At 42.2% G+C, this 25994-nt stretch overlaps 1 protein-coding gene across 4 annotated transcripts in view; it reads left to right on the forward strand.

Moving 5' to 3' along the window:
* Nucleotides 1–25994, forward strand: part of prdm5 (PR domain containing 5) — a 95497-nt gene that overhangs the window by 57770 nt on the left and 11733 nt on the right. For 2 of the 4 annotated variants that reach the window (XM_063015172.1, XM_063015173.1), the window contains 2 exons: nt 2967–3071; nt 10614–13108. In XM_063015172.1, coding sequence (XP_062871242.1) covers nt 2967–3071; nt 10614–10778 — 270 coding nt within the window. In that variant the 3' untranslated portion in view covers nt 10779–13108. Of the gene's footprint in view, nt 1–2966; nt 3072–10613; nt 13109–25994 lie in introns of those variants that run through there. The other 2 variants (XM_063015174.1, XM_063015175.1) reach the window with 2 other exon arrangements.

Here is a 25994-nt window from a genome sequence, read left to right on the forward strand (position 1 = left end):
GAGACGACTACATTTACAAACATTAAATGTTTAAGGGTCCATCTGATGGACTGGCGATTTCAAAACCATTCGCTCGTTTCAATAAGATTCAAGTGAGCAGACTGACCAGGCCGTACAACTCCATTCCAACACCATGGTTTTCTCAAGCCTTTATTTCCTGTTTGACACGTAACAATGGGCCCGAACACTTCATTCAACAGAGGCGACATGAAATCGGCCCGGTGTGACGTGGACACTCTGTGTGATGAAAAATACAAAAGTGTTTCTGTTTGTTTACGTGTCATGTCACTCAGCAGAAGCGCTTAGCACAAGCGCTGATCAAACATTCTAGCTAACATTTAAACAGTTGTCTGTGTTGTGCTTGTCGTCGTCGAAAAAATGCTGTCATGTTTTTATTTTTTTCCAACCTGCACAAACAAAGTAAAAAAAAAAAAATACACAATGTTTTATAACAGTCTGGAAATGACAGGCTGCTGAAGTGGGAGACATAGGGCGGCACGGTGGCTAAGTGGGTAGCACTGTTGCCTCACATCAAGAAGGTCCTGGATTCGATCCCCAGGTGGGGCGGTCCTTGTCCTTTCTGTGTGGAGTTTGCATGTTCTCCCCATGTCTGTGAGGGTTTCCTCCGGGTGCTCTGGTTTCCTTCCACAGTCCAAAGACGTGCAAGTGAGGTAAACTGGAGGTACAAAATTGTCAGTGAGTGTGTTTGATATAACCTTGTGAACTGATGAATCTTGTGTAATGAGTAACTACCGTTTCCTGTCATGAATGTAACCAAAGTGTAAAACATGATGTTAAAATCCTAATAAACAAAAAACAAGTGGGAGACATATCAGTGCAGGAGGGTCGCTTCAGCAAGGGCATCCGGCGTGAAAACTGTGATAAATCAAATATACAGACGGACGATTCGCTGTGACGACCACTAATGGGAACCGCAATGAGTCATTCGTCATTCATTCCTTGTCAAATGTGATGAACCAAGAACTAATCCTTGAGGAACTCCTATGTGAAATAGTGACGTGTGTGAAAGCAGGTTGATCTCTGACACACAGCAGACCCGCGACACCCAGCGATCACGACGTCATAGTTCTTAATCAGGTCACACAAAACAAAGGAAACAAAACTCTGATGATAGTGTGTTAATTATCTGTGTGTGTGTGTGTGTTAATGACAAGCTACTGTCATTGGGATGTGTGTGTGCGTGTGTGTGCCTGATAAACATTTCCTGCACGACCCTGGTTCTAATCATAACACCAGAAAACTTTCGCTTTATTCTTTTTGGCCGAGTGCTGAAAATGAACTCACCGGACACATACACACACACACATACTCATACACGGCTTGTTCATAGACGGCTTGTCCTCATGATCAAAGGTCTGTAATAGGAAGGGACGGCAGCTGCTACAGATGTTTTGTAACGGTTCACCACAACATACACAATTATTTATCTAATAAATCTTTACACTGTAAATTTGAGGGTTTTGTATTTGTTTATTTTGGAGTTTTTATATATAAATCTGCCGGATCTGAAATATACATACAGCAAATTAGTATTGATAATTCATTATTTAATCAGTCGCTTTGTTTTTATGATTGGCTACAGCTGGTGACTCTGTGCCCATATGAATTGGGCTTGTTTGCACAAACTGCAGGCATGAAAACAAGGGGTCAGAAAGCTGACTGTAGTTTTGTCATGTTACCTGGAGCCGTGGCTAAGCTGCTGTAGATGCCAAGATCTCCCATACCAATAATGGTCTAAGTACAAAGTACATACAAAAGTGTACATACAACTGTCACCTTTATGCTGTATGAAAAGTTCTTTGAATGGTTTGGAGCCACCAGAAAACAGGTCTGGCATGAAATACAAGCTGGTAAACACAGCTGCCACTGTTTACAGTCAAACAAGCTTTATTTCACCATGGGCATTGAGGCTGCCATGATAGAAATGCACCCCCACTTAAATTCTAACTTATTTAGTTACTCTAAAATCCAGCTTGGCTGTGTTTCTCATAACACACACACACACACACACTAATAAGACGCATTACGGTGTCTCAGGAGATTGAACAGGCACTGGCTGAGAGAAGAGATGCTGACTCTTATTGCAGTTTCATAACAGTTTTGTAAACCAAGACCAGGAAAATAATTGGGACTTTTTAACAGCTTTTATCTTTGTTTTTTAAAGTTTTTAAATTTAGTGAACATGTTGGTTATTTATTTTGTTCACATGTGTTATACACCGACTAGGCATAACATTATGACCACTGACAGGTGAAGTGAATAACACTGATTATCTCTTCATCACGGCACCTGTTAGTAGGTGGGATATATTAGGCAGCAGGTGAACATTTTATCCTCAAAGTTGATGTTAGAAGCAGGAAAAATGGGCGAGTGTGAGGATCTGAGTGAGTTTGACGAGAGCCAAATCGTGATGGCTAGAAGACTGGGTCAGAGCATCTCCAAACCTGCAGCTCTTGTGGGGTGTTCCCGGTCTGCAGTGGTCAGTATCTATCAAAAGTGCTCCAAGGAAGGAACAGTGCTAAACTGGCGACAGGGTCATGGGCGAGGCTCATTGGTGTATGTGGGGAGCGAAAGCTGGCCCGTGTGGTCCGATCCAACAGACGAGCTACTGTAGCTCAAACTGCTGAAGAAGTTAATGCTGGTTCTGATAGAAAGGTGTCAGAATACACAGTACATCACAGATGCAGAGCTGTTTTGGCAGCAAAAGGGGACCAACACAATATTAGGAAGGTGGTCATAATGTTATGCCTGATCGGTGTATGGGTGTTTTACAACTTTGTTCCTTTTATAAATAGAAAAATAATGTTTTACTTGATGCTTTTTTAATGTTTTATGTTCTGTTAAGTGATGCTTAATATTCATTTTAATAATAATCAGTTGAATAGGGTGCAGATACTTTCTCACAGCTCAGTGCATTAACACTCTCTCTCTTTTCTCTGATGCAGGAAAAGCCGTATAAATGCAGCGAGTGCAACAAGGCCTTCAGTCAGAAGAGAGGACTGGACGAGCACATGCGTACACACACGGGAGAGAAACCCTTCCAGTGTGACGTTAGTATTGTACTGCACACACACACACACACTCATCACACTCCACATGCTCTTACAGTTGCACTATATCGAGCGGTGAGTTGTAGGAACAGTAGGATGTTGGTCAGCTTTGGAAGTCCGACTGCTGTAGTTAGGGGTTTCATCATGAGTTTGGGTGTGTGTGTGTGTGTGTGTGTGTGTGTGAGAGAGAGAGACTTATGCTTGTGTGTATACAGTTAGGGTCTGAATTGTTAGCACCCTCGATAAAGATATAAAAAAGGTAAAAACATTCAATGATTACATGATTTAGTGCGCTGAGGGACACAGCGGTAAAGCACACTAGCCCACCAGTGCTGACATCTCAAGCTTGCAAGCCTGAATCTCAGCACTGTTTATGGCAAGTTGGGCACCTACATGGGCAGTAATTGTCTCGTCAGAGGGAGGGAAGCCAGAAGGATTCCTCATAACCGCTGCAGTTGCGACCTCTTACCTCTTCTGGCTGGTCTATGGTACCTGCACAGAGACTGGAGATAATGGGGATCGGTGTGTGACTCTACATGCGCGATACGGATCTTCATATAAACCCGCCTCATGCAGGTGAAAAGAAGTGGCTGCTGCACACGTTTCGAGGGGGCTGTATGTTAGTCACAGCCCTTCTCGGTCAGGAGTGGATGTCTGCAGCAGTACAGCTAGAAATACAAATCAGGTACAGTAGACCCTTGTCTTATGAATTTAATTGGTTCTATAGGGCTGTTTTTAAGTCAGAATGTTTGTAAGTTAAACCTATTTTTTCCATAAGAAATAATGTAAACAGAATTAATCCGTGCCAGACCTCCCAAACCCCCCCTTACCCCTAAGCTTTCTAATGTCTTAAATGGTCTTTTTTGTTATAAATACAAGTATATTTTCCCTTAAATCTTAAATTATAGAATAGATAACACTGTAATAAACAATAATAAACAACAATACACAGTAGCACTGTACAGTACATAAAAAACACACATCACATTTCAGTACAGTATGTGTGCTGTACCAAACACCATAATACATTTTCTTAAATGAAACCATAAACGTAAGCACCTGCTTCTCATTAGATACAAGTGGAACTCAGGTTTTCTGTTCAAATGAGACAAAAGATAAATCTTTATACAGTTAAGACGGGTTTTGCATAAAAAGTAGGACAGAAAATGACCTTATTGCCCGTGTTTAATCTGGTGATGGATCTGTGATCTTGGGGGGGCTGTATAAATCAGGCTGCTTCTGCCAAGAAGCTCAAATGTTTAGAATCTTCCAGCATGACAACAATCCAAAACGTCCAATCTAAATGTACACAGAAATGGTTTGATTTAAACATAACCGAGTCATGACCATCCCATCACAGTCTGCTGACCTGAAGCCCCTCAAAATCTGTGGGGTGACCTGCAAAAAAGTTTGTCTGTGTGTGTGTCTGTGTGTGTGTTGATGGAGTGTTTGTGTGGCGTCAGAGCCCCAGAGGAAGGATGTCCCGCCAGGCGGACACACGGTTGTAACCACCCTGCACAAACTGGCCCCTCGCTGACCTCCACACACACACACACTCACACACTCACACACACACACACACACACACACAGTCCTCACAGGGGAAGCAGTCTGGCTCCAAACCGCACTGTTAAAATAACACAAGTCCTCGAGGGGACAGCACACTGTCTCACTCTGTCACTCGTCCCGTCTCCGCTCAGACTGCTGGGACCAGACCAAAACCGGAGGTCCTTTCATACGGAGGATTCAGAATAAAGATTTACGGGTTCAGACACACACCAGCGGTCAAACTGTACACAAAAACACGATGTATATAAAATGATGCAGGTGTTTATTGTGTGTGTGTGTGTGTGTGTGTGTGTGATGCCTTGGGATTTCAGTCATTTCTGCAATTGCATTTACTGTGTGATGCAATGATTGGAACACATCGTGCATATACACTATATGGCCAAAAGTATTTGGACACCTGACCATGAGCTTGTTGGACAGCCTATTTTAAAAACAAATGGTAGTAAAATTGAGTGACCTCTGATCTTTTCAGCTATAACTGTCTGTGGGAATTTGTGCCCATTTAATAAAAAGAGAATTTCTACCATTGGGCTTTGATGTTGGTCAACAAAGCTTCAGTTGATGTTTCAGTTCATTCCAAAGCTGTTCAGTGAGGCTGAGGTCAGGGATCTGTGCAGAGTCTTAATAGAGCACAGTCATGCTGGGACAGCAAAGGGCCCTCCCTAAACTATTGCTGCAAAGTTGGAAGCATTTGGTTTTCTTTATATAATTGATTTATTAAACCTGTTAGCATTTTTTGTGGCTAAAACACATACATTTCATAATTACAAAGGGTGTCCCAATACTTTTGTCCATATAGTGTATTATATTCTAAAAGCTGATGCAGATGTTTTTGCAGTCCATCTGTTCTCAGTGTTAAATCCTCCTTTGATCGTCTGTTTATGATCATTTTTATTACTTTTACATTTCTAATCTTAAATTGCCCCAAGCGTGACGTATTTGGAACATGTTGCAGGCATTATTTCAGAAGAAGCGTATTTTTACAATACAGCTGATCAAATAAATCATAACATTTTATTTAATCATTAAAGATTTTAATACTGTTGCTTTTTAATGCTGGTCAGATTGCTATATTTAGGAATTTAAGAAACATTAATAATGAATGGAAACTATTTGGGAACTGGAGCCTCTCGGGGTGTTCAGTGTTAGCTCAGGATCTACAGATATCAATCTTTTATAAATACACACACACACACACTGTTTCAAACACTTTCTAAATAATACTTACACTGAGAAACCTGAGAAAACACACAGCAGGAGCTAGCAAACACTCTCATCTCCACACACACACACACACACACACACACACACACACACACACACACACACACACACACACACACACACACACACACACACACACCAACCACATATCACCACTTACACCAAAGGTTTGGCTGGCTCAGTGGGTAGCACTGTCGCCTCACAGCAAGAAGGTCCTGGGTTCGATCCCCAGGTGGGGTGGTCCGGGTCCTTTCTGTGTGGAGTTTGCATGTTCTCCCCGTGTCTGTGTGGGTTTCCTCCCACAGTCCAAAGACGTGCAAGTGAGGTGAATTGGAGAAACTAAAAATTGTCCATGACTGTGTTCAATAAAACTTTGTGAACTGATGAACCTTGTGTAATGAGTAAATTCTGGTGATATCCAGTATTAGTGCTTTAAATTGTGTGAAGGTTTGTTCTTTGTAGAGATCGTGAGCTTAATTTGAACACAGAATTTGACACGACTTCACCGAGTACACGTGACCGTCCCACTGATCCCGTCATACCCAGTGAAAAACGATCCCGCTGCTTTTCTTTGACTCTGCTGGTGAGCCACCAGCGCGTCTTTCCAAGTTAAGTTGTCCTATTTTTTCCTCTATCCATAAGCGAGTGAAATTGGCTGTTTCCTCTGCTCTCCTCTGATGTGATGGCTTCCTTAAGCCCTGAAGAGCTTTTTCTTTCTGAGCGCTGGCCGTTTAGTCACATAATTCTTTCATGCGCCCGCGCGAAGCACAAACCGCCTTTAATCCGGATTCATTTCCGTGTTCTCCGTGCTCAGTGGCTCGAAGAACGATTCCGTTGACGTTTATGGTGGTGAGGACGGTTTCGAACGTTCATGCCTCGTTTGGAAAACGCTGCGCCGTTAATCAGACGTCGTCTTTAATACGCGAACGTGAGCTGTCAGGAAGCGTGGAACTGTCCGCGGCACAGTCTCACATTTTACACCGACCAGAGAGAAAGTCTTTAGCGGTTTTAGCTGGAATTAACCAGGATCGTGCTGTAATGTGGTTAGCACATGTCACATTTTTTTAAAACGGACGACGTGACACAAAGCAGTTTTTGTGCAGTTGGATTTCAGATCAGACGGTATCAGAGGCCTCGAGCTTTCAAAAACACTTCAGCTTTTATTGTCTGTCTAATAAAATCTATTGTTTTTGATATTTGGACTCTCCTCAAGCGCCCTGCCAGACACTGGCTCCGAACAACCCCACCACTGCGGTCTAGACCAAGTGGCACCATCACTGGTTAACAGCAAACACACACACACACACAGTTTTTGCATTTCCATTTACTCTACCCTACGTAACCCAAATGATGTAGACACTCTTCCTAATTATTCCTGCTTTCCTAGCAGGTGCGTAAAAGTAATCATATTATATAAATTATACACTTCCAAGCTGTGGCATGAGTTTGGGGAAGGCCCTTTTTTGTTTCAGCACTGTGTTTCTGTGCTCTGAAGAACCTCCGTAAAGACTTAAAAGAAATGCTCGTGGCTTTTATAGTATTTCATTTATTTATTAGGATTTTAACATCATGTTTTACACACTTTGGTTACCATCATGACAGGACGGGTAGTTACTGGTTACACAAGATTCATCAGTTCAAGTTTAATATCACAGTCATGGACAATTTTGTATCTCCATTTCACCTCACTTGCACGTCTTTGGACTGTGGGAGGAAACCGGAGCTCCTGGAGGAAACCCACACAGACACGAGGAGAACATGCAAACTCCACACAGAAAGGACCCAGACCGATCCACCTGGGAATCGAATCCAAGACCTTCTTGTTGTGAGGTGACAGTGCTACCCACCCAGCCACTGTGCCGCCTGCTTATATAATAGTACGTCCAAAAAGCTAATGGTTAGGTGTCCACATACTTTTGGTGTGCACAGTCACAAATATGAATTCATGCTTTTGCGTTTTGGATTTTACATTTTTGTAACTGACCTGGCCAGTTTCTGGTCAGGGTGGCTTTTGTCAGTTCTGTCTGTGTAGTTTAGTAAACTGGTTAATTAAGTAAGCAAGGGGGCAGTTACTTTTGCACAAGTGGTATTTTTGTGCTGGATAAAGTTGTTTGTTAAATAAATGAACATTTACAGCATTTTTTTATCCAAAGCGACTTACAGTACTGTGACAGTATACCGTCTAAGCAATTGAGGGTTAAGGGCCATGCTCAAGGGCCCAACAGCAACCTGGCAGAGGTGTGGCTTGAACCAGTAACCTTTTGATTACTTGTCCAGTACCCAAACCACTAAGCTACAGCTGCTATAAATAACTTTTAGTTCTACAAAATGTGTTAGTTTTACCCAATTTTCTTTTACTTCTTAAGTAAATTCATAAAGTTTTTAATTACAGAGGCAGTTTTTGAGGTGTATTTTTACCCCATAATTCATCATTCCATCCCAGCACATGATTTTCCAGATGTTTACTCTCATTACACCATCACGTCTGACCTGGCTGGTCTCCGGTGTAAAAGACAGCTGGATTTACCACCATCAATTCTGTTCAAGATTTCTATTTATACCCCTGTGTTTGAATTGTTTTATTAGCATGCTGTAGAAGAGCTAATCAGATGGCCTGTGTTTGTGTGCTAGCTGTATCGCAGGCCTCCACTCCTACTGATGCTTCCAAGCCAGATTTATCATCTGGCCTGGCTGATGTTCTCTAACTGCTCTCTGTAGACGTGATGGCAGTGTTTTTGCTGAGTGGTTTCGGGTTTGTGTATGTATGCGTGCATAAGTGCTTTCTCAATCGGGAGCATCTGCGAGTGAAAGTGTCCCCGCTTCAGCGCTCACTCCCCTGCTGTTCGGCTCTGTGTATATCATCGTGCCAAAGATTATTTCGTATCTGCAGTTAGCTTTTAAATAAACGGACTAAATAAATTCACTAATCAGATAAAGCCCTGTAACATTGTTTTAACCGTAACATAGCATGAGAGGAACCTCACATTAATGCTAACCATGACTTGGCATAAGAAGCCTTCTAAGGAAAACCAGGTCTTGCTAGCTTTGATTAAAAATGATTTAAATGTATGTAAATTAACATAGACATAATAACCATGTCTGACATGTTGTAGTACGTCCTCATACCAGTTTACATGTATGACGATGGTCTTGCCTGCAGCATCTGCACTGCACCATGAGTTTGGACACTTGACCATGAGCTTGTTGGACATTTCACTACATAAACTAATGTTATTAAAATAGTGTGACCTCTATGTGATCTTCTCAGCTAGAACAATAACCACTCTTCTGAGGAGGCTTCTCACAAGACTTTGGGACTGACTATATCTGTGGGAATTTGTCCCCATTCAGTCATAGAGTATTTAAATGGCCAAGCACTGATGTCAGTCAAGAAAGACTCAGTTTATGTTCCAGTTAATTTCAAAGCTGTTCAGTGGGGCTGTGATCAGGACTCTGCAGGTCACTGGAGTTTCTTTACTTTAAACTGAGCTTTTCTTCGGGCGGCACGGTGGCTAAGTGGGTAGCACTGTCGCCTCACAGCAAGGTTCGATCCCCAGGTGGGGCGGTCCGAGTCCTTTCTGTGTGGAGTTTGCATGTTCTCCCCGTGTTCTCCGGTTTCCTCCCACAGTCCAAAAACATGCAGCCAGGCTAATTGGAGACACTGAATTGTCCTATAGGTACATAGCCACTGGGATGCATAAACCAGTGCATTGTAGTGCCGGTCCCAAGCCCGGATAAATAGTGAGGGTCGTGTCAGGAAGGGCATCCGGCACAAAAAGTGTGCTAAATCAATAATGCGGATCACGATCTGCCGGCGACCCCTAACGGGAGCAGGCGAGGAAATAGAAACTGAGCTTTTCTTTGTGTCTTTATAAAGCTCGTTTGTGCACAGGCGCACAGTCATGCTGGAACAGGAAAGGGCCTTCCCTAAATTGTTGCTGCAAGATTGAAAGCCAAGAATTTCTTTTATATAATTGATTTATTACAGCTGTTAGTAATTGTTGAAGCTGAAACACATGAATTCAGAAATTAGAAGGGGTGTCCCAATACTTTTGGCCATATTGTGCATTTTCAGCTGGTTGAAGGCATTTTTCGCATTTTATACCTTGATTACAAACAGAGCTCTACGTTAAGACTGTATAGCAAAGCACATAAACTTTAATGTCTGTAATTATATGATGAAATCAGTTTGGATTTGGGTTTTTCCGTTGTTATTTTATTGTTCCAATTTATTTTGAGCTTTAAAAATGGCAATTATTTTGAAAAATGACACTATATGACCTCAGGATTTATGGACATCACATTTTAAAATCCTGATACAGAAGCCCTGCTTACTTTTCTGTAGTCATAACAGTCTCTTTCAAACATGCATTTGTAAGGTCAGCACTGATGTTGGATGGTCGGATGTTGATTGATTGTTATTTATTTATTTTTTAGGATTTTAACGTCATGTTTTACACTTTGGTTACATTCATGACAGGACAGGTAGTTTACTGGTTACACAAGATTCATCAGTTTAAGTTTTTAATATCAAACACAGTCATGCACAATTTTGTATCTCCAATTCACCTCACTTTCACTTCTTTGGACTGTGGGAGGAAACCGGAGCTCCCGGAGGAAACCCACACACCCCACGTCTTTGGCTAAATCCGCCGCCTCTGTACATGAAGAGATTGTGCTGTGGCCACAGGGCTGTAGACTCGTCTAACATGTCTGTTCTGTTTCTTCTGCCTCTGTGATTGGTTGCAGGTGTGCGACCTTTCGTTCAGTCTGAAGAAGATGCTCATCCGTCACAAGCTCACCCATAATCCCAACCGACCCATGGCCGAGTGCTCCCTGTGCCACAAGAAGTTCACCCGCAACGACTACCTCAAAGTGCACATGGAGAACGTCCACGGAGAGATCGAGGGGTAGACTTACACTCCCCGGTCTGATGTTTGATGTGAATATTATGTAAAGCTCGTGAGCATGTCTGTATGAGTTTATTATGTTTTGTTTTGCATTGTGCTGCTGCCAAACGGCTGGTTTATGATGTGCATGTTCTTAATAAGGGGGTTTATGTTTGTGAAACTTGAGCAGAAGTTGCAAAAACATCTTAATGTTTGAATCATTATATAGCAGCAGCTACATTAGCTGCACTGATGAAGCACGATGTTTTTCAAATGCTCTCTGACATTGATAAATGATATGTCAATCCAGTTTATCTGGTCTTCCTCGTCTTCCACAAGTCCTGCCTTAACACCTTCAGTGTCGTCCTGTGGGTGCATCATCACACCCAGAGTTACATAACTCAGACCTTAGTGTAATTCAGTAGCTCTGTTTCTGTTCTGGCCATCTTGTACGCTTACTCAGTGGTCTTCGTCTTCCTCTGTCAGATTGTTAGTTTAATTATACAGGATTAAAATCCTAGAGAGACTTTGGTACCATCTAACTATCCCACTTTGACCTGTTTGTGAAAAGGTGATCAACAAATGATGGTGCTGTTGGTAAGCCAGTAATGATTCTGTAACAAGGAATCATTAAGAGTGAATGAGTAGCTAATCACTTTATTCATACTCTAAGAACTCAAGTGTTTGAATCATGAATTTGACCAAAATATATCGTTTGTAGTATTTTTGTACACCACTCTGTGTGTATAAGAGGTTATCGCTTTAGCTATATAGCTTTAATGTATAAGCTATAGCTTGTAGCTATAAGGACAGTGGTGGGCAGAGCTTGTGGGTTTTAAGCCTGACTCTGGCATGCTTGAACAAGGGTCTTAACCTGTACAATGTCTGACCCTGTGCTCTGACCCCAGCTTCTCAAAAGAACTAGCGTATGCAGAAAAAGCATTTCTTTGTACTGTACATGTGTATACAGTATGTATATATGACAATATAAGGCGTTCCATCTACCCTAGATTATCATTATCATGAGCTGACATTCAGTACCAAGCTAACAAAAACAAGCATATAATGCATTATAGATGTTACCTGCAATAGAAACAATCAGTATTATGGGATCGCTTTTATATGTTCTGACTTATTTAAAGACTGAAAACGTTTCCCACATCCGTTTACATAAATTCGACCAAAATCCATAATTTGTAGTATTTTTATACATCGCTCTGCATGTAGCAGCTCATTCACGTGTACAAAGGTCGACTGCCTTGTCCGTAACCAGGCATTTACCCACGAGCTTTAACTTCATTTAAATAAATCCTGCCTAATGTAAAGCTATAGCTTTAGCTTATAGGTACAGGGACAGTGGTGGGCAGAGCTTGTGGGTTTTAAGCCTGGCTCTGGCATGCAGCCATTGTTGGGCCCTTGAGCAAGGGCCTTAACCTGTACAATGTCTGACCCTGTGCTCTGACCCCATATGCAGAAAAAGCATTTCATTGTACTGTACACATGTTTATATGTATATACGACAATATAAGGTGTTCCATCTGCTCTAGATTAGCATTATCATGAGCTGACAAGCTTATAATGCATTAAATATGAGGGATCTTCAAAAGGTTTCCGCACTTTTATTTTTTTTTGTTGGAAGCGGTGAGGGTGTAGTAGGAGGAGCAGTAATTGGTCGTGACTGAGAGACGCTTATAGTCCGGATTTAGCTCCATCTGATTTCCACCTTTTTGGACGGTCAAAGAAGCTTTAAGGGGAAGAAGATTTTCATGTGATGATGATGTGAAACCAGCGGTGCATCCGTGGCTACGTGCTCAACCCAAAACATTTTTTTGCTGATGGCTGGAAAATGCATCGCAAGGTGACCCTGAAGAACCCTCGTAGATGTTGCCTGTAATAGAAACATTCAGTGATATGGAATCGCTTTTAAACGCTCTGAACTCTTAAGGACTGGAAACGTTTGTTTACACTTGGTGAGCTTTTGTCCAACAGTGGGTTTGGTTTTCAGGCTGCAGCGAGATGTTTCCCCGTCCCTTATTCCACATTTTTCTGTGTTTACATGGAGACTGAACTGAATGATGTTTTGCTGAATGGATGCTCATGTACTGATGCAGTATTTAGACTCATAATGGGAGCAATGCAATATGTTACTTTGCAATATTAAACATGGTATAATGTTTTAAATACGATACATTCCTGATCAAAAGTGTTCATAGTTTTGTGTTATGAATCATTATTAAGAAAAAAATACATTTATTAATTATTGTTCTGACTAAAAAAGGTGCTGAATGATGTTTGCCGCCAGTGTTATGAAAGATTAAATATGCAGCTAAAATATTAAATATGTGACAGATACACCACGACTGTTTATATAACATTTAGAATGTAACTCTGTATGTTTATTGCTGTTCTTTGTTTGAATATGATCCTTTAATCAATATCATTATCAATATATCTAATTTTGCTGTTTTGTCTTTTATAGATCATATGCTCTTAGATTAAATCTTCTGGCACAGACATGACCTTTCATTTGAGTGCACATACACTGATCAGCCATAACATTAAAACCACCTCCTTGTTTCTACACTCACTGTCCATTTTATCAGCTCCACTTACCATATAGAAGCACTTTGTAGTTCTACAATTACTGACTGTAGTCCATCTGTTTCTCTGCATGCTTTTTTAACCTGCTTTCACCCTGTTCTTCAATGGTCAGGACCCTCACAGGACCACTACAGAGCAGGTATTATTTAGGTGGTGGATCATTCTCGGCACTGCAGTGACAGTGAGGTGTTTAAAAACTCCAGCAGCGCTGCTGTGTCTTATCCACTCATATCAGCACAACACACGCTAACACCACCACCATGTCAGTGTCACTGCAGTGCTGAGAATGATCCACCACCTAAATAATACCTGCTCTGTAGTGGTCCTGTGGGGGGTCCTGACCATTAAAGAACAGCATGAAAGGGGGGTTAAAAAGTGCTTCTATATGGTAAGTGGAGCTGATAAAATGGACAGTGAGTGTAGAAACAAGGAGGTGGTCATGGCTGTTCAGTGTATTTCTGATATGGTGGAGAGGCGTTCCTCAAGGATCTATTCTGGGTCCTCTTCTTTTCACTATTTACTTGTTACCCCTGGGTCAAATTATTCTGAGCCCCAGTTTTCTATGCTGTGCAGACAACATTTAGATATGTGTCAGTACTAAATACCCCCCTAATCTTTCCACCCCAGTGTCTGGCAGCCTGTAACCATGAACTAAAATCCTGGATGAGTAACAACTTTCTAAAATTAAACACAGACTTCAGTTTGTTGGACCCAAGAACCTCATCCATATAACGTACAACATCTCTGCTGACATTAATGATGTTTCATCAAAGTTTGGAGTTGTGTTTGATTCCTCACTCACCTTCGAGACTCACATTAACTCACTAACCAAATCTACATTTTTCCATCTTCAGCTCTTCGACCGACTGCAGCTGTTACTCACGACTAGTGATGCCAGAACATTGGTTCATGATTTCAGTTCTTCTGTATTAATCATTGTCATTTTCTTTTCTTTATTTTCATTTAATGCCATACTCCTCACCATAATACCTTTTAAAGTGAGGGGGGTTGAATATTTTTATTGCAACTGTAGGGGAGTGTATGATGTCCAGCAATGGTGCTCTTTGTTGCCCAAGGTGGCGCTGTACCCATCATAATCCTGATCTGGATAAAGAACTTGATTTTTAGGGGCTTTGATTTGACCACAAGTTTTAAACAGTCGGCTATAAAGTTTCTCACGACCCTCCTTTCCCTGCTAAGGAGTTGTGGGAAATCGACAGATGTGCGCCTTCCTCCCATGCAGCATTATTAATGCTTTGAGTGCCACTTGTACCCGTGTAAACAGACTGGCGAGAGGCGGCGTTACGCCCAAGCTGTCTTGTATTGTACACAATACTTCACTGTGTGTCGGCCAAACACTGACCGCCGTTTGCATTTGTTTACCGAGGAAACTCCACTCGAGCTAAATATAGCGCTCCCCCGCTCACTGGCTCACTCGCTGTGTTTCTGGTTTTCCACGGTTGTGCCTCCGATGCCTCTCTGATCTCTGTTGATCTAACGTTAATTCTTTAATGTATTTGCAGTGGCATTCTCTGCAGGCTGCAGGCCAACCCACACTGGCAGCGCTGCGCATGGAGTCATTGTGAACATACACAACTGCTGGTGGTGCAGCCTGGGTAGTTCAGATGTATTAAAAAGGTTTATCAGGGACCTACTTGCTTGTTTCTGCAAGTCAATGCAAAGCCACCTTCTGCACTGTTCCAACAGTGGCTTATAGAAAGAATGCAGGTGCTAGACTAACCTGCCTGCAACCCAGACCTGTCTTTTATTGCAAAATTGAAGTCATAGACAAAATGCTGCTTTTAAAACAACAATTTTTCAAACTGTCCCAACTATTTTGCATTTGCTTTTGTAATTTTGGTATACACCGATCAGTCATAACATTAAAACCACCTCCTTGTTTCTACACCAACTGTCCAGTTTATCAGCTCCACTTACCATATAGAAGCACTTTGTAGTTCTACAATTACTGACTGACCACTGTCTAATAGAGTGGACAGTGAGTGGACATGGTATTTAAAAACTCCATCAGCGCTGCTGTGTCTGATCCACTCGTACCAGCACAACACACACTAACACACCACCACCATGTCAGTGTCACTACAGTGCTGAGAATCATTCACCACCTAAATAATACCTGCTCTGTAGTGGAATTATTTAGTGTAAAGAACAGGGTGAAAGCAGGCTAAAAAGTATGTAGAGAAACAGATGGACTACAGTCAGTAATTGTAGAACTACAAAGTGCTTCTATATGGTAGGTGGAGCTGATAAAATGGAAACAAGGAGGTGGTTTTAATGTTATGCTGATCAGTGTATGAATACTTATTGAAAACATACATTTCAGTGGACATGCACTAAAATTATATCAAATAAGAATAAAAGTGGTAGAATTATTGTTTCTCTTCACTGTATTAAACGTGTGCTACTCGTGTAGCTGTGGGACGTTCGGTATCCGTACCTGCTGAGATAATTAGCGGTAATAGAATAACCTCCATGGCTCCATTTGCCAAACCCAACCCGGAATTGTTTTCACTGGACGAACAAGTGGAAATGATACAGCTTTGAAAATGCTAATCACGTAGTTTCCAGTGTTTGAGTCGCCAGAAGCGCCTACATTACATCTCCAGTTATACACTATAGCTAATATTAGTGATGGTGGTTAGAGGAGGGAAGGGAAGAAATGGAGATCATGTTCTACTGTGTGGTCCTGCTCATCACAATGGTCCAAAAACGTCTCACGTCCACTATTAACCTTAATCTAGAGTTGATTTACAGATGATACAGGTAATATCCTGATATATTCATTTATTTATTTATCATTAACAACCTCATAAGGGTGCTTACCAGCACTTGTTTTCTACTATGCAGCTCGGTGGACGCCCGGTGCATGGCAAAATAGTCCTGGGTTCGAGCGGTCAAGGTCCTTTCTGTGTGGAGTTTGCATGTTCACCCCGTGTCTGTGTGGTTTTCCTCCGGGATCTCCGCTTTCTTCCTCTATGTGCAAAAGTGTTTGGACACCTGACCAATAAGCATGTTGGACCTCATTTTTCGGCTATAACAACAGCCATGATGTTAATCAAGATAGACTATGAAGTAAGTCTGGGGATTTGTGCCCATTTAGTCAAAGGAGCATTTGTATGGCTGAACAGTGATGTTGGTCGATTGAGTGGAGCTGAGGTCAGGACTGGTGTGCAGGACACTGGAGTTTTTTTTAAACCAAGCTTTATGAGTGGCCCAGTGGATCGGTGGGTAGCACTGTCACCTCACAGCAAGAAGGTCCTGGGTTCGATTCCCAGGTGGAGCGGAGTTTGTATGTTTCCCCGTGTCTGTGTGGGCTTCCTCCAACAGTCCAAAGACGTGCAAGTGAAGCGAATTGGAGATACAAAATTGTCCATGACTGATTAATCTTGTAACTACCTGTACTGTCATGAATGTAACCAAAGTGTAAAATGTGACATTAAAATCCTAATAAATAATTACAATTAATAAACCAAGCTTTTCTTCATGTCTTTATAAATCTTGCTTTGTGCATAGAGGCACAGGAAACTGCCTTCCCTAAACTGTTGCTGTGCAGATTAACTACAGCTGTTGTGCCTGAAACACAAAAATTAACTGATTAGAGGTGTCCCAATACTTTTGGCCATATCGTGCACATAAAGTAATCGAATAGAATAGTTCTATAATGATTATTACAGAGTGTTCGTGTGGACTCTGCATGGTGTTGCATTCTTGAACCTCTGCATCTGTGCTTCAGAACCAGTCAGTGGAAGTATCACGCCCATCGCAGGCCTCAATGCTGCGTGTGTGTTTCTAATTATGCTTTTACTGGGTGCACTGGTTTCCTGTCCCTGTGAGGGTGTGTGTGTGTGTGTGTGTGTGTGCATGTACAGACACTAGTCCCCACCCAGGGTCTAAAAGTGTGAGCCACACAGACTGCCTGATTGGTTGACCATGCCATCGCTACGGCAACAGGTAGGGTGGGATGCTGCTCCGAGCCGCGGAATGCCAAGTATGTTCCAAGTGTGTTAATAAAACCAAGCATCAGCTGTAGAATGGATTGGACCTGCTAGCATCATCCTGGTCAAATAAAGTGACAGAAGTTTAGAGAAGAAGAGAAGAAGGCCTTTAGAGTACAGTACAACAAATTTCATTTTCCATGTATCCCATTTGTTTTGGTGGCTGGGGGTCAGAGCACAGGGTCAACTATTTTACGGTGCCCCTGGAGTTGGCAGGGTTAAGCGCCTTGCTCAGTGGCCCATCAGTGGCAGCACGGCAGAGCCTGGATTCAAACCGACAATCTTCTGATTGATAAGCCAAAGCACTACCCACTAGGGCAGGGTTTTTCAAACCCCGGGTCAAGAACCTTGGGTGGGTCGAGAGCCAAAAAATGGGTTGCAGAAAAAAGTAATAATTAAATAATAATTAAATCACATAAAGGGGCGGCACGGTGGCTAGACTGCACTAGACTGCACCGGGGTCATGCTGGAACAGGAAAGGGCATTCCCTAAACTGTTGCTGCAAAGTTGGAAGCATATCTTTCCCTGTATATAATTGTTAGCAATTGTTTGGCTGATACACACTCACTTAAACGCTTATCCAATCAGGGTCACGGGGGGTGCTGGAGCCTATCCCAGCTTTTCAATGGGCGCAAGGCACACAGTAACACCCTGGATGGGGCCCCGGTCCATTGCAGGGCAGACACACATACACACACACACACGTTCACCTATAGGGCAATTCAGTGTCCCCAATTAACCGGACTGCATGTTTTTGGACTGTGGGAGGAAACCGGAGCTCCTGGAGGAAACCCACATGGACACGAGGAGAACATGCAAACTCCACACAGAAAGGAGGCTGTGCTGGTGCTGTGAGGCGCCAGTGCTACCCACCGTGCCACCCGGTTGATATACATGAATTTAAAAATATGGCAAGTCACCGGATGACATTGTTGGAAAATATATAAATAAATAAATTTTGTTTTATTTTATGTTTATTTAATCTCCACATTCAGTGTTATAAAACCTGCCAGCAGAGGCCTGTTCTTCACATTTCAGGCCTAAAGTGTTTAAAACACGATCTGTTTACCTTTAGCAGAGCTTCATATTAAAACCATTCCATCCACACTCACACATTAAAACCTGCTTCTGTGCTTTATTCTATCTAAATATTTCACTTCCAAAGAAAACATTCCCTCCACCATTGTTCCTATTGCTGCAGGCTGATCGAGTGTCTGGCGAGGCCCTGACGGACTCCTTGATTCCTCCTCCTTTCTTTTATTCCGGGAAGGATAATCGTCTGGTGCGAAATGCAGCACTTGTGAAAATTCACTTTAAATAATTTTAACGTTATCTCTTAAGAAGTGTGACGCCAGTCTGAGCAGATAATCCTCGCGTCTGAATTGAAGGCGGCGATCCTAAAGCAAAGCAAACATTCTCTCGCTCTGATGAAACTGAGGTGGAGATGCAGGCGGAGACGTCCGTCTGCAGCAGAGAGACACACAGACGTTACAGTTTATTTGCTTTCAATTCAAACTCTCAGTCAATAGATAGCAAGGTTACAGACGCTGAAGATTCTGTTTTTGTCATGGTGTAAAGCTTTTATATAGGTTAGGTTTTATATCAATTGCAGAGAGTTATCGGTTACCGTCTACCATGGTCAGAAACCGGAGCTCCTGGAGGAAACCCACGCAGACACGGGGAGAACATGCAAACAGTTTTAGTCTACAAAGTGAAGTTCACAAAAAATGATTAGCTGGTAAATGTTTACTGGTAAATGTAACTCAGTTTACACTAGAAAAGTGTCTGAATGTTTCAGAATCTAGAGAAAGGTCTTCTAGAAAAGTGCAGCAGCTGAAAATAAACAGTCCATCAAGACATTTCCATAATGTAGAAGAGGGAGAGACAGAAAACAAACACACACGAGAGAGAGAAAGAGAGAGAGAATGATAAAACATGTACATGAGAGAAAGTAAATGAGTCTGAAGAACAAATACATTTTTTGTTCTTGATGAGGGCCGACCGTACCCCCTCACACACGATCAGAGCGTGTGCAGGGGCGACAGAGCAGAAAGCGTCTATCAGCGCCGAGCAGAAACTCTCCGCAACTGAAGTGCTGTCATCACGCGTATCACCAGCGTCGTGTGTTATCGTTACACACATACACCGGGGTGTACACACTCGAGGATGTATACATAAAGCCTTACTCATGCGCTCACACACACATTTACGACGCTGTCCTCACTCCGCCGGACCATGCTGATGGACACTCGCCAGGGGAACGATGTCGGTCGTGTTTCACTGAAAGAAAAGAAAGAAGAAGACAGGCACGGAGTCAAAGAAAACGTGAAGGAAATCCCGTTCATGACCGCTTCATTTATTTTCCTTCTTTCACACAGGAGAGAGAACGCAGAGAACATTTTTTGGAGACCGAAGAAAAGCAAAGAACCTGAATAGAGCAGCGATATACACCGATCAGGCATAACATTATGACCACCTTTCTAACTGACTGGTCTGCGGCTTTGCAGCACCATACGCAACAAACCGTGATGCTCTGTGTATTCTGACACCTTTCTATCAGAACCAGCATGAACTTCTTCAGCAATCTGAGCTACAGTAGCTCATCTGCTGGATCGGACCACACGGGCCAGCCTTCTCTCCCCATGTGCATCAATGAGCCTTGGCCGCCCATGACCCTGTCGCCGGTTTACCACTGTTCTTTTCTTGGACCACTTTTGATAGATACTGACCACTGGAGACCGGGAACACCCCACAAGAGCTGCAGGTTTGGAAATGCTCTGACCCAGTCGTCTAGCCATCACAATTTGGCCCTTGTAAAACTGGCTAAGATCCTCACACTCGCCCATTTTTCCTGCTTCTGACATCAACTTTGAGGATAAAATATTCGCTTGCTGCCTAATATATCCCACTTACTAACAGGTGCCGTGATGAAGAGATAATCAGTGTTATTCACTTCACCTCATAATGTTATGCCTCGTCGGTGTACACAACCAGTCAATTCTTTAGGATCTAGAGAACAATCTAAGCATGACCAATTCGAACGTGACTATTTTTGGTAACATTTTATTTTAAAGGGTACCAACATTATGCATTGTAACACATTTATATTTAAATAAGGGTGTAATTATAATATTTATAGACACCCCCTCCTCTCAGTATTCAGCTATGCTTAAATGCCCAGTACACTAATGTAACTATAAATAAACATATTTCACTCATTAGCTTTGTTATAATGTTAAGAACCGTCAGTGTTCCATCAGCTGCTGAATGTAAGTGAACAGGTGTAAAAGTGTGCATCGCCATGCGATGAATTTGATGTCCAGGTTGTGTTCAGGCCTTTACCAAGTGTTTTCAGGTGATGTCCACTTATTTTTAGAGGGAGGAAGACCTGCACTCAATTTCATTTTAGTACTTTAATTGACTTCATGTTGCAAGCATTTTTTTTTCATTGTATAAATTTCGATATACTCGATTTTCCTGTGCACTCTGGCAGCCTCTGGTGGTTGCTTCTGACATGTAAATCTGCTGTTTGCATCTTTACACCAGCCAGCAGTGAACTGTCACGGCTAGCTTTACTGCATATAGAGGACTGTGTTATTTTTTAAAGTCCTCATCGGCTCGCTAAAGGTTCACCTGAGCTACACAGCAAGCAAATGATTTTAAACCATTCTCAGTCGACCTATAGCAAAGTTCTTCATGCTTCTGGCTAATATGCTAGTAAGAATCTTGAAGACAAAAGCAAAAAAATGATCTGAATGTCAAATTATTAGCTGTACTGAAACCTGGAGGAACTGTCAAACGTTCAGAAGTCATTTTTCAATCCTGAACCTTATCATAATATGGTCTGTATATCTGGCAACCAGATGTCTGATATGAAGCACAAATTCTATATTTTATTAATGCAGTGGAATGTATTCAATCACTGTGTCATATTAAGGAAGAAATAAGCTGTGTCTTGCTTTTGTTTCTACACTTCTGCTAAACATTTACGCTGAACGGTTGTTAGCAATGTTAGCTTTGTAGCTCCACTGAAAAACTAAAGGAGTAAACTTAAGACAACAGTCATGCCTCACCTGGTCGACTACATTCGGTAAGTGTTAATGAGCTTCTCAAAACCAAATTCATTCCAGATTTTCATAGCAAAGCTTTAAGTAGCCGTGAAGTCATTCATAACTCTCAAACGTAAACATGCTTAATACGAATAAATCTGTCACCCAGCTACTGCTGACACAAACACCCAGCAATGCTAACACATTTCTCTTATTTAAAAGCACACGTTTGGATGGAGCTGACGTGATTTGTTGTGTGCTGGCGGTTTTTCCGGGCGGTAAGAATGAGGCTTTGTGGGATTTACGTTGCAGTAAAGGGTGATGATGGAGGAGTCTGAAACAGTCCAGTCTAAACAGCTGGAGCTACGTGAGGAGAGACGGGTCCTTTATTCTACCCTGCAGGGGGCAGAGGGGCAGCGGGGCATCACCCCTGATCCCCTGTTATTTTCTCAACTATATTCAGGCAGATCATTTCTTTGTAAGTCTCTCTGTCTGAGGCTAATCTCCTTTTAACCCTTACTAATTAGCTCCATTTATATTCTGCTTAGTCTTTGTATGTCCGAGTATTTTGTCTGAACTGCAGGACTGTGCATAATCGTTAAGAGAAGCTCAAAATATTGGACAAAGGTAGCTCCCAAACACAGCAGATCTGAGGCTAAGGTTGCCATGTTGGTTAAATTGTAGGCTAATTCAGACCTGTAACAATCCTGCGTATGCAACATGTACAAATTCTGCAATACTTTCCAAAGGTATGTGGACACCTGACCATGAGCTTGTTAACCAGCCCATTGGTTCATGGGCATCAGTATAAGGTTGACCCAGCCTGTGTGGCTGGTACAGATTTTGGATCTTGTCTGTAAGAATTCGTGCATAAAAGAGCTCTTGTGATCTCAGGCACTACATGCTGTATGAAAAGGAATGACTCACAATCAACGTTCCAATTCATCTCAGCAATGGTCAGTAAAGTTCAGGTCAGGTCAGGGCTCTGTACAGGCCACTGGAATTCCTCCACACCCAAGTATATTGTATAAGCATTACAGGGTTAAGGGCCTTGCTCAAGGGCCCAACAGTGTTAACCTGGCAGTGGTAGGCTTGAACCAGTGACCTTTTGATTACTAGTCCAGTGCCTTAACTGCTAGGCTACAACTGCCACCTGGGTCATACCTTAAGCTAGAGTGTATTTCTGCCTTATGCCTTTTTGTAGTTGGGTTCTGAGGATACTGTGACCCTGATCAGGCTGATGTGGGTACGATGAATGAGTGACAGACAACAAACACAAAGCACTCAAGTAAGTGTAGTTTAGTGCAGTGTAGTTGATTTATCAGCCTCTGTTATGTGTGTGTGTGTGTGTGTGTGTGTGTGTGTGTGTGTGTGTGTGTGTGTGTGTGTGTGTGTGTGTGTGTGTGTGTGTGTGTGTGTGTGTGTGTGCATAACAGAAGGTAAGACCAGGTCCGTCTAGGCCCCCACAATTAGTTGCGCTGAACTTGCATGGACCACACAATGGTAGACTCTATCAAACATTAGTAATGTGTACAGTTAGAGAATACTTTGCCAGAAAACACACACACACACACACATTTAATGGTGATAAAGGCCTTGTGGTGTCAGTGTGCTCTCAGTGGTGCACTAATCCTCCAAAACTCATACATCTCTCACAGGAAGCCACTTCTCAAACATCAGGGGCTTTGCAGTGACTGTTTTCATTCCACACACACACACACACACACACACACACACACACACACACACACACAGTACCCAAGGCCATTTCCTACAGCAGTTCTCTTTATTTACAGCCACATTGTCACTGTCACTACTTCATTATGCACACGCACACACACACACGGTCGTCCTCAGTTTACAAACATATCCAGTTAAACACACACCCACACACACACTGCATGTAGGACAGGTGGGTACAGGAGACAGGAAATGTACCTCCACACACTCTCTTCCTCTGTATTCAGCTGCTGACTGAATATGATCAAGAAATCATCACATGGAGCTACTGGTTGTGCGGTGTGACACAGCAGCGCCCCCTGTGTGTGATACAAAACACTTCAGCTCTGATCCAAACCGTCTCACACGGCTTACTGGATCATTAAAGAATAAACAAATCAATACAAATCTATTTATATAGTGTTTATTTTTAAGTGGACACTGTTTTAAAGCAACTTTACAGATTCCAGGACCGAAAAAAAACCCTGATGAGCAAGCTGAGGGGAACAGTGACGAGAAAAAACTCCCCAAATATTACAAGGAAGAAACATTGACAGGAACCAGACTTAAAGGTACACAAGGACAAATAAACCAGACTTAAAGGTCTTTTAGGACAAATAAAGTCTTACATTAAGCTTAAAAAATTAAAAAAATTTACTGGTAGTCTCTGGGGTTACAGTTATTTGGCAATTGTGTTTCAAAGTAATTTTAACTCTAATTTAAATAAAGAAATAAAATGAGTCAAAATGTCACACATTTCATCACTTAAACTGATCAGTGAAATAAAGATCAGTAATAACTTTTAAGATTTAAATAAAGGTGTGTTTACATATACATTTGTCTTCAGGTTGCCAATGCAAAAAAGCTTCTGCTCCAAAATTAGCTTCCAATGTTAGAAGTTTTTTGCGACGGTGCACGGTCCTGGACTTTTTTGATGGATTGATTGATTAATTGATTGATTAATAGATAGATTTTCTGTCCGACCTGGGCAAAGGGTCCACTGTTCCATGCACAAACTCAATCATACATTCATTCGTTCACTGTTCACTCTGTTTTACCACTGCTTTTATCCTGGTCAGGGTTACTGCAGGTCTGATTCATTTGGTGAAAGGCAGTTCATGTAAGACACAAAGTAAACCCTCAGTGGGCGCTCAGGTGGGGCACCTTTGTGAACCGGTTTCACACAGGTGCCCCAACTGAGCGCCCACTGTACGGTTTACTTTGTGTCTTACATGAACTGCCTTTCACCCAGTGAATCAGACCTAACCAGACCCCACAAAATATGTAGCTATAGTGAACAGCAAGCAATGTTTGGGTCCAGCTAGTTTTGGGTTAGGTGGTAGGGTAGAAGTCATGGCAAGTAATCAAAGCGTGAGTAGTTGACGACTCATCAGAACGTAGGGTGTAAAGAATTTTGTGTTGAGTTCATCTATTGTGTGTTTAGGAAGTGACGCTGAATTTTAAACAAAACATCACAAACGTCGGTGTGAGCACAAAGTTGTTTGATGTGATCACGCAAGGATGACGCTCTGGTTTCTAGTCCCTTTTTTTGGCTTGTTCTGAAGTAAATCAGCAGAAAAGATCAGCTGCATCACTGAGAAGAAGTGAAGCGTGAGTTAAATGTGTTAGAAGTGTTAGAAGTAAAGCTGGATGCATTCACAAACATGCTCTCTCGTATGCATGCTACATAAACAATAACAACTTTTATCTGAGTCTGAAGCATGATGTGTAGAAATGAGGGCAGATTCACACATCACACAGTATAGCATTTACAACCACGGTGGGAAAACCCTGAACAGGGTGCCAATACATCTCAGAACTTCCGCCATCCCTCCCCTTAGACGTAGCCAATCATGTCTGTGTAAATGCTCAGTGTAGATTCGAACCCGTATCTCAGTGGTGGTGGGCTAGCGAAACAGACCACTGCACCACCCGAGGACCTGCACTAGCTTAAAAAAAGAAATACCTTAAAGGCTTACCTGGGTTTGATTCCCAGGTGGAGCGGCAGGTCCTTTCTGTGTGCAGTTTGCATGTTCTCTCTGTGTGTGAGTGGGTTTTCCTTGGGTGCTCTGGTGTCTTCTCACAGTCCAAAATCATTCAGTCATGATTGGAGATACAAACTGCCCTGGGTGTGTGTGTGTGTGTGTGTGTGTGTTTGCCTGTGATTAACTGACCTGTCCGGGGTGTTTCCTAACTTTCGCCCAAAGAATCAGACCCACCGCGACCCTGAATATGTGTGTGTGTGTGTGTGTGTATGTGTGTGTTATATCTCAGTATGATTCTAGACTACAGCTTGTCAATAGCATTTACTTCTCTGCACAGCAACACCAAAACAACTGAACTGTGAAGTATGGTGGAGGGAGCATCATGTTTTAGGGCTACTTTATCCTTAACTGGAAGAAAATTTAATTATTAATTCTTTTCTATGCACTACTTTATCCTGGTATGGGAATGAATGAATGACTTACTGTGTGTGTGTGTGTGTGTGTGTGTGCGTGTGTGTGTGTGTGTGTATTTCTCAGTGAAGTGTGCTGTACATGAGCTGATATTATCTCACTGGTACCTCAGAATGCAGGCACAAGAAACCACTGTGACTCTTTTAAGAAACACTGCTTAGTGTGTGTGTGTGTGTGTTTGTGTTTGTGTGTGTGTGTGTTTGTGTTTGTGTGTGTGTGTGTGTGTATCTGTATGTTTGAATATCTGCTTGAATGTTTTTATCTCAGTGATTATAATATATAACATCTACAGTGACGTTTGCTTGCTTTCGTGTGCTTTGAGCATTAGAAGACAAACACAAACAGCTTAATGTTCAAGTGGTTAAAGCTGTATAAACATGAGAACAGGCTGTTAATGGGC

The sequence above is a fragment of the Trichomycterus rosablanca genome, chromosome 19 (genome assembly GCF_030014385.1).
Source record: "Trichomycterus rosablanca isolate fTriRos1 chromosome 19, fTriRos1.hap1, whole genome shotgun sequence".
Classification (NCBI taxonomy): Eukaryota; Metazoa; Chordata; class Actinopteri; order Siluriformes; family Trichomycteridae; genus Trichomycterus; species Trichomycterus rosablanca.